Source organism: Miscanthus floridulus, unplaced genomic scaffold, assembly GCF_019320115.1.
Source record: "Miscanthus floridulus cultivar M001 unplaced genomic scaffold, ASM1932011v1 fs_327_2, whole genome shotgun sequence".
In the NCBI taxonomy this organism is placed as follows: Eukaryota; Viridiplantae; Streptophyta; class Magnoliopsida; order Poales; family Poaceae; genus Miscanthus; species Miscanthus floridulus.
The window spans coordinates 4,809-13,970 of NW_027096587.1; the positions used below are offsets into that span (position 1 = coordinate 4,809).

Consider the following 9,162-nt stretch of genomic DNA (forward strand, 5'->3'; position numbering starts at 1 on the left):
TTTTATATGTTGTACTGGTGGTTATTGGTGGAGATTATCTATTAGCATGGAACTATTAAAAATACTTAAGTGAAATCCTCACAGTGACAGTATACTGCACTGCTCTGTAAAATGCATGTGTTCTCTGTTCTGTGTCCATGAAGTGGGCCTTAGCTGGGCTGCAGTTTCTCGTTTGGGCTGTGCAATCTAGCACTAGGAGAGCAGAGATGTCCAACAGCCGTCGGGTCGGATCGTGAACGGACGGCATCGGACATGCCTAAAGTCACCTGTGACTTTACTGAAGAACTGCAGAGAATCTGGATTGGTATCATGTATGCACATATTGATACAATGCACACGCTCCAGTATTTTGAAACTGTTGATTTTTGTGCGGTATATATACTGACTGTAGACTTCCTATGATGCATACTGGCAACTTCCACCGATAAAAAAAAAGGTTACAGGACCTTCCCAAAAGGAAGGCTATTCATTATTCAACATGATATCAGCTAATGGAAATAAGCAGATTGTAGGGCATTTGCTTTTTTAGATGCTACTGAAGCATCTGCGCTTCTGCCATCCAATGAGTATGCTTTCTCCTGGTAAAAATGAGACAAAAATAAAAAGTTAATAGCTTTATAGAGTTGAAAGTATGTGGATCTCATGAGTTTCTTGTATCTAACGATGTGAAAATTACACATAAACTGATTGGTTTAGCTGAATAAAATGTCAAGGCAGCTTTGGTTTGTCAGGATCACAATGTGTATTCACACTTCGGGCAATTCTGATCTTAGTGTAAATTCATAGCAGTATGATAATGACACTACTATATGACCATCCGATACTGAACATCCAAACACAAAAATGAACCCACAATACCCATTTATGGCTGAATAATATCATAATGTTATTAAGTTGTCTGGCAACACAAACTGTAAGGAGAAACAAGGCTATAGATAGTCAAAGGATCAGTACATTAGGCAGAATGGTAGTGATATACTGATATGGAATGGGAAAGAGCTGAGAACCAGAATAAAGGCATGGATAGGGTATTGTTCATGTGTATGTGAAAGTCTGAACTTGGTCTAATTCTTGCTTAACGCCATGACCACCTTTGATTGTCAGGATCACAACGTGTATCCTTAACAATCCTGCCTAACAAACTCCAGAGGAAAAACTAAAATAGAAATAAAGCAATGCGATTGTGTGAGCACACTTACCAGCAAGCGCCACAAGAAAGGTGCACCCTCTCGTTTCCTAATTTGTTTGCCAAGAATCTCAATTGCTGTAAACCGTTGAAACTGCATTAGCTACTAACATAGGTAGACATAGAACAAAAATAATTCAATTTTGCAAGTAGCGAAGACTTCAAACCTTTGGAAGTCTCTCCAGCATTTATTAGAACAGTGTACCAAACCTCATTGAAGACATCCACTTGTTCATCTGATGCACCAATCATCTAATTGTACCATTTGTTTATCTTTAGCAAACACAAACACATTTTATAATTACTCATCTTAAAGTAATAAAAAGCTTCCAGTTCCTACTTTATAATCTAGCGCATCAAAGACTGGACCCAGAGTGTCAAAGACTTTCATGTGATCTCCTTTCCCATATTCATAAGCAGCCTCCGCCAGCTACATGAAAGAAAGAACAATTAAAAGCAGCATTATCAATCTTCCAAGAGAAGATTTGTGATGTAGTAATGTTACAACAGACAAACAAGTAAATAAAATTAGTAAAGAAAACTACAATAATAACAGGCTACGATATATTGCCACAAAGAGTATGCATTGTGTGCAGCGATGTTTAGCTGCCCGAATTGGACCTCCAAAAAATTTCTTCAGAAATACTAGATCATCATATGGCTCTTCTTTTTGCTCTTTTTTTGTTCTTTTTTTTGTGGCTCTTGTTGGGTTTCATCTTGATCCTACCCCAACTTGCTTGGGACTTAAAAGCTTCATTGTCGTAGAGATTGCTTTGTACTGTCAATGCTTATTCTTACAAGAGTAACACATATTGCAAGTGACGAGAGCTTAAAAAAAAGTTGCATACCTTGATTGCCTTCTGCATCACTTGCTGCCGATTCCTGTCCATTGAACGGACCCTGCAATCAGGTTGCTTTTCTGATTTAGTAACTATTAATAAACCTTCTTGTGTTCCTACAAAACACAAGACTTAACATATCTGACCTTGACTTCAATGATTCCAACATATTATGTGCACTTTTTAGTTCACTCATACTTGCTAGTGCCCACAATATAAGCAAGTCAAGGAGCCATTCCGCATGCCATATAGACTGAAAAAAGTTCAAACTGACAGTCAAAAGAATGTCTCATCTAGCTTTAATTTGTATGTGTAAAATCCCCAATAGGAAGCTTAGTTATATATGCATCACACATTCACACGTACTCAAAGATGTTCCTGGGAGTCAGTACCTCATTCTTTAGTTCATCTAGCAATGTCGTTAACCTCTCTTTAGCTGAATCTATATGACCGCGTATGTATAATCGGAGCAGCAACCCTAGAGCATTCAAATACACCTGAATGGATGAGAAATTATTTAGTATCCCAAGCAATCTATGTCTAAAGTAAAATAACCACCGATAAATAATACCTCTGCTGCCTCACAATCACTTTTCTCATGTTCCTTCATGATGTTGTGATCATATATCTCCAGAACTTTACACAAAGGGGATTCAGCTTCTAAGTAACAAACAGCGACATGCCACCAGTTGTGGGTTAACCTGTGGGAGACAAAGAAATCTAAAAAACTAAGCTCATGACTTGCATCGGTAGAATGCACACTGCATGGAGAACTACATACAGAAATGATGTGCATGCCTCCCATGATGGAGAACATGATTCCATGAACTCGGTAGCTTCTCTGAAGCGACATTCCTGCTGAAAAACATGGCACAGCTACAAGAAAACAAACATTTTGTTATTGGATTATGCACACAGCTACAAGAAGAAAATGATTTTTTTTGTTATTATATCAACTAAGTGAAAACTCTTACGGCTAATATAGTTGTTCCAAACTTAACAAGAAGTTACAGAGTGCCAGCATGAGAAGATTCAGTAATCTAAACCCTCCCACCCAATATAGGAATTGTAACAGTTATCTCAAATGACGACACAATTATGACTTTCTTTGTACTCAGAAATAGCACTGTTTTCTTCTAAAGCAATGAACAAACCAAAATGAAGATGCAGGGAGATGTTGGACCAAAATCAGTGAACCAAGGATTCCCCACACAGGTACATAATTCAACAGTGACTAGTTCAGTTTCCTAGAGCCAGGTTAATGATGACTAGGTACTACATTCGCGAAAAAAGAAAAGAAAAGAAAAGATGACTAGGTATTACATGCTAGTTGCCACTTGACAGTCAGTTAGATGTGGAAACACAGCACGGAAGGGCGTACCCAGTGCAGAGAGCTCCCGCTCTGTGCGGGGTCTGGGGAAGGGTGTCGGTGGCAAGCCTTACCCTCGCATGTGCAATGCGAGGAGACCGCGACTCGAACCCGGAACCTTCCGGTCACAGGCGGTAAGACTCTACCGCTTGCACCAGGCCCGCCCTTCGGAAACACAGCACGGAACATTTAACTAAAGATCTGAAATTCCTTGCTTTGCTGGGTCATGCCAGTATGATCATGGTTATAGATGCTACGTAGTATGTAGGCTGAATTTTATTTTTCAAAAAGAAGTATGATCAAGTTAGCTTTACACAAAAATCATCAAAAGTTTTAAAAGTTTCTGATATATCTTCAATAGATCCAGCTAATCTCAAATCACAAATTGTAATAGTTAGATCCTGGATAGGAACCCTTTGATAGCTATTCGTTTATTTCTATTTCTATTGAACAGATCCTGTATGGGATGCTTTTAACTACTGAAACTAACTATAACCACATCATGAACATACATTATGCTGTGACCAGAAGTCATTCTTGTTTATAGCCAATCCTTTTCGAGCAGCTCTCTCAGCTTCATCCATCCGTCCAAGCTCTAGCAAAGGGAAGGCAAGCATGCCATATATGAAATTTTGATCTTGATTCTTTGGCAAAACCTGATAAGCATGGAGTACCACAAATCTAGTGAACAAAAGATCCTGTTACAACAGTATTTTTTTAAAGGGTGGCAGGGTGCTGGGTTCATAAATATTTGATTATTGCTACATTCACAAGTTCTTGCAATGCACCAATTTGGCACAGTAAAAATGTTTACAGGAAACGATGAAAAGGAACACAAATATGCAACACTACTTTAACTACTGACTACCATGCAGTAAGGGAACAGTGGGCATATAATGCTCTCAGCAATTATTTGATCTTATTTTGATACAAAGATACCATTGTTGATATTACTTGAGATGAATCAACACAAGGACATCTAGTGAAAAAGAAATGCCACATCAACTTCAACTTCATTCAGTGAAGCACAAAATTTTAAGCCCATAAATACACAGGAACCCCGTTTGGCTTACTTGTTGGACGAATTTCAGGGATAAATCTGGCTTTCCCAAATAGAAGCAGATGAGCTGCGCTCTTTTGAGAGATAGGATATCCCTGGGGAATTGCTTGAGAAGCTGTCATAGACGACCATATTACAAATTAGCAATTGGTATCTGTTTACTGACTCCGCAAGTAGCAGCATTAGTATAGCCAGTCCCCCAAATCAACAAACTTAGGCATGTCAAACCTCGAAGTGCCGCTCGATCGCCACCTCCACGTCCCACCCCTCGCCCATCAGCGCGGAGAGCGTCCCGAAAACGGCCCTCTCGTACTCCGTCGCTTTCCCCTGGAAGCAGGCGCGCAAACGCACCACAGACCACAGGTTAAGGTGGTCAGGTCAGCTCAGGGAACGAGAGGGGGGGAAGCGGGGGGAGGTGATCGAAAGGGAGGGAGGAAGACGCTAGCTCACGAGGTTGTCCTTGGCGGCGGCGAGGAAGGCGGCGGCCCCCGCGGGGTCCCTGGGGGCGACGGCGTGCGCGGCATGCGCGGTGGCGAGGGCGCAGGTCGGGTCGGCCGCAGCGGCGCGGAGGACGGCGGCCACGCGGCCGCGGCCAAAGGACATGAAGGCGGCGTAGTAGGCGTCGAGCGCCGCCGCGCAGTCGGTGGAGGACGTCCGGTACTCCTGCTCCCACATGTCCCGCCTCACCTCGCCCTCCGCCGCCGCCATGTGCTCCTCTCGTGACTCGTGACGGCGCTCGACTTCCGATCGCTGCTTGCTGGCTGCGGGGCGGAGCAGCACGGGAGACTGTTTGCTGGCAGTGCCAAGATGGTTGCTTGCCGTTGCCGATTGCTATCGCGTTGACACGGCCGTTGTTCGGCGGTCCGCGTCAGTTTGTTGGGTACGGTGGAGGATAGTGCCGGATGGAGTGGTTCGGTGATGGGGGTTCTTCCGATGGCGAGGTGCCTCGTGGGTGCCGACGCCGCGACGCCGCGACGCCGGACGCGGCAGCACGAGAAACGAGCGCGAGGCCACGAGTGAGCTGCTGAGGTGGCAGATTTCGAGGGGGTGGGAGAATCCGGGGGATAGGATCGTACCGTGTCCTTATTTTTTCGCTAAAAAATGCTCTGACGACACGGGCGTCCGGCCTTAGGCCTCGATTAGAATGGCGTTAGAAATCAGTATTCGTTAGCGTATCACTTTCGTTTGTATTTGATAATTATTATTCAATCATGATTTAATTAGGCTCAAAAGATTTGTCTCGTAATTTACAATCAAACTGTGTAATTAGTTATTTTTTTAATTTACATTTAATACTCCATGCATGTGTCTAAAGATTTGATATGATGGAGAGAGAGTGAAAAAACTTGCAATCTAAACAAGGCCTTAGACTGTCCGCACCGCACGCCTAGAACCGATACTGTACTGAAAATATACGGAGGATTGCTCGCACCGTTGCTCTCGATTTCATCCCTAATTCCTTCGTTTGCTACAGGGCATCTCCAAACCTAGCGCAGTGGGAGAGCCTATACTGAAAATATAGGGAAAGGCTCGCACATTGTAGCGGAGAGAGAGAGTTGGTGAGAGATAGAAAGAGGGAGGGAGGGGAATAAAATATGGAATAGTGGGTATAGAGTATGGAATAGAGATAATATAGATGCGGAAGAAATGGATATAGAGTAGAGAATCTCGATGACTAGGATAGAATATTCCTTTTAGAGTATGGAAATAGAGGTTGACGAGTGCAGATAGCCTTAGAGCACCGCAGTGGTTGAGTCAGCTACTGAATCTAAGCCCACTTAAAAAAGACAGCTCCTTTTATGGCTATCTCTAAGGTTAGCTCATCTTTGTCGCTCTTTGTGTGCATCCTATTTCAAAGACTCACAGCTCGCTAGAAATATCGTCATCTCAGTTTGATCACGGAAATAAACATGAAAATAGATTACAACTTAATCTCAGAATAATGATATGAATTGGCTTACAATATAATAATGCATAGTTGGTACAATTACGGGCAATTATTTAATATTGGACCAAACTGAAGACAATGGCAACACGCCTCTTTCATTCAGGACAAAATAGACAGAAGTGCTAGCTGCATTTGTTGAAGAAGAAACACCAAAAGTCCTGAACAAGTTGGCAGAGGTTGCAGGTGGCCAATACATCCTGTTAGAGAAAGTAAAATGGAGAGGTTTAAACATCACAGTCACAAGCATTATGTAGCAAAGGCTATCAATTTAAATACTTCAGAATTAGCAATTTGTATTGCGAGATCTACCATCTGCAGGACATATAGTAACACAATGCATACCTGATCATCACACTTCTAGTCACTAAACAGCCAAGGTACCATTTAGTTCCACTCCAAAATACCAAAATTTTCAAGATTCTTCGTCACATCGAATCTTTGGACGCATGCATGAAGCATTAAATATAAATAAAAAATAAAACTAATTATACAGTTTAGACGAAATCCACGAGACGAATCTTTTAAGCCTAATTAGACTATGATTGGACACTAATTACCAACTAACAACGAAACTGCTACAGTGTCATTTTGCCAAATTTTCCGGCATCTAAACGGGGCCCAACATTCTCCTGAAAGAAATAGATTCAATAGTAAATGGCAATGATCAGCCTTGTGACAAAAAAAACTTAACAAGAAATGGAATTACTAAATCTTACATAGAAATGTAATAAGGAGAAACTAGTTATTTTTCCTACGTAGAAACCGTTGCCAAATATGCTCAATTAAGTCTTGTTGGGCATGGATTGGCTGAGAACGGATAGCAGCATTTCTTTGTTGGGCATGGATTGGCTGAGAACGGATAGCAGCATTTCTACGTCAAACCTCAGCTAAGCATGGGTGATTGTTACTGCCTCTCTGTACTTCTCGTGGAAGAGTAATTGACGCCCCTGGGGCATCATTCAAGTCAATAGGACGTTCAGCCATTGCAACTCCCTCATCTTCCACGATCATGTTATGGAGAATAACATAAGCTTTCATGAATTTTCTAAGAATTCTAAGGCTCCACGATCGTGCTGGACGACGCACAATGTTAAAGCGAGCTTGAAGCACCACAAAAACACGCTCCACATCTTTTCTTGCCCCTTCTTGTTCACTTGCATACACCTGCACCAAAGGACGCTCTTTGTGGCAAGGACCCAGGCCACCATGCTGGATATCACCGAGAGCAAGGTTGAGAAGAAAAAAAAAATCAATAGATTGGAAAGGGGAAAAAGCAACAAAGTGGATTAGTATAAGAAGGGGATAAAGAAATAGAAGCTTGCGTGCTTGGCCTATTGTGGCAGCGGACGCAGCGCTTCTAGCCGCAATGAACGCGGTGTTTCGACGTATGTTGTAAATATTTAAAAGTAGATTTTGATATTATACATGTTGCAATGGCTACATCCGTATGTTTTTAGACGTATGTTTTAAGTGTTTCATCTATTTAAAACTTATGTTGCAAATATTTTATCTAGATATTTCAAAAATAGATCTAGTGTTGCACATGTTGCAGTGGCGTTGGTGGCTAGCGGACAGCGACCTGACACGGGGCTTCGGCTTCTACTTCACACTTTCCTTGTACGGCGCGCCTCGGCCTTTTCTACCCTCTACCTCCCTTCCCTTCCCTTCCCTTCCCTTCCCTCCCCTCCCCTCCATCTCACTATGGCGGTTCAAGCTCGACGAAGAAACCCTACCTGACGACCGCACGAACGTTGGGTAGGCGTAGCAGCCGGCCCGGGGTGAGCAAGAAGCGCAACAGGCGTGGACAGGCGCAATAGCTTGCGCAACAAGCGGGGCAGGCACTGACGTCTGAACGGGTCTAGCGCGCGGACCAGCCACACTGTTTTTTTCCCTCAAAATGACCTTTCATTTTTTTTACTCCTAGTACTAGTAAAACTGTGATTTTTTTAAAGCCCTAGTAGAGTAGTAAAACTATGAATATTTTTCTCCGCCTAGGGAGAGCTCTATTTCTTATTGATGAATATGGGTTGTTTTTCTTTTTTTTTGGTTATGAATGAATATGAGTTGTTGGGTGTGCATGACACACACAAAGCCAACAGCAGGAGTTTCCTCGTGCTCCGAGGTATGTTATCAAAAGCTTTTACTATCTGGCCGTAGAGCTCTTCTTACTGTCATTTTAAACTCTAATTGTAATTTTAATCTTATCATTTTTAGTTTTGTGATTTTACTTTCACTTTTTTAAAACGAAAGTAATCAATGTGATTTACCTTTATTTTGTTAACTTTACGAGTTTACCTCACTTTTTTAAACTGAAGCTCGCCCTCCTTTCCGATGCAAACACCACATACGCGCCGCTCTCTCCGGTGACCCAGTGTTCTTTGGATTGTTGTGGATCTCGATAGGATTTGTTGTTGCTTTTGCTCCATCATCCAGACATGTACTACGAATCAAGACCCTTACTTTTTTAAAGGTTTTTGTGTCCACAAATTTTAATTTACATCCCCCCTCAAATTGCAATAAATTTCAAAATTATGTCCACTGTCAAAATCTAGTTATATTTAAAACATGTGGACAAAGCCCTAACAAAAGCTACGGCAAATGTGCAAGGGCAAATTTGTCTTCTTATAGCTCCTTTGACACTGTTTAAGTGCCGTTCACAGAATATGGGCAATCTCGAACTTCAGTTTGAAAAGGTAGAGAGAAAATCATAAAGTTGAAAAACGAGAACAAAGTCATCAATCGCCTTGAAAGTAGGAGCAC

General features: G+C 42.1%; 1 protein-coding gene across 1 annotated transcript; it reads right to left on the minus strand.

Moving 5' to 3' along the window:
- Nucleotides 1-304: 304 nt before the first annotated feature.
- On the minus strand, nt 305-5,466 carry LOC136531329 (uncharacterized). Its single transcript, XM_066523995.1, has 13 exons — nt 4,905-5,466; nt 4,683-4,781; nt 4,468-4,569; nt 3,907-4,050; nt 2,807-2,901; nt 2,597-2,726; nt 2,418-2,522; nt 2,172-2,278; nt 2,035-2,086; nt 1,527-1,616; nt 1,354-1,438; nt 1,200-1,264; nt 305-578 (listed from the first exon to the last, which is right to left on the minus strand). Exons 1-13 carry the CDS (start codon nt 5,160-5,162, stop codon nt 489-491), a joined length of 1,422 nt encoding a protein of 473 aa, XP_066380092.1. The 5' UTR covers nt 5,163-5,466; the 3' UTR covers nt 305-488.
- Nucleotides 5,467-9,162: the final 3,696 nt, after the last annotated feature.

Bases quoted from the DNA above. Each gene is read 5' to 3' on its own strand.
- LOC136531329 (XM_066523995.1), bottom strand. From the start codon at position 5,162: ATGGCGGCGGCGGAGGGCGAGGTGAGGCGGGACATGTGGGAGCAGGAG. The intron at 2,902-3,906 runs GTATGTTCATGA...GTTTTCTTGTAG, and splicing joins ACTTCTGGTCACAGCATAAT to CTGTGCCATGTTTTTCAGCA. The intron at 1,617-2,034 runs GTATGCAACTTT...TCTTTCATGTAG, and splicing joins TGATGCAGAAGGCAATCAAG to CTGGCGGAGGCTGCTTATGA.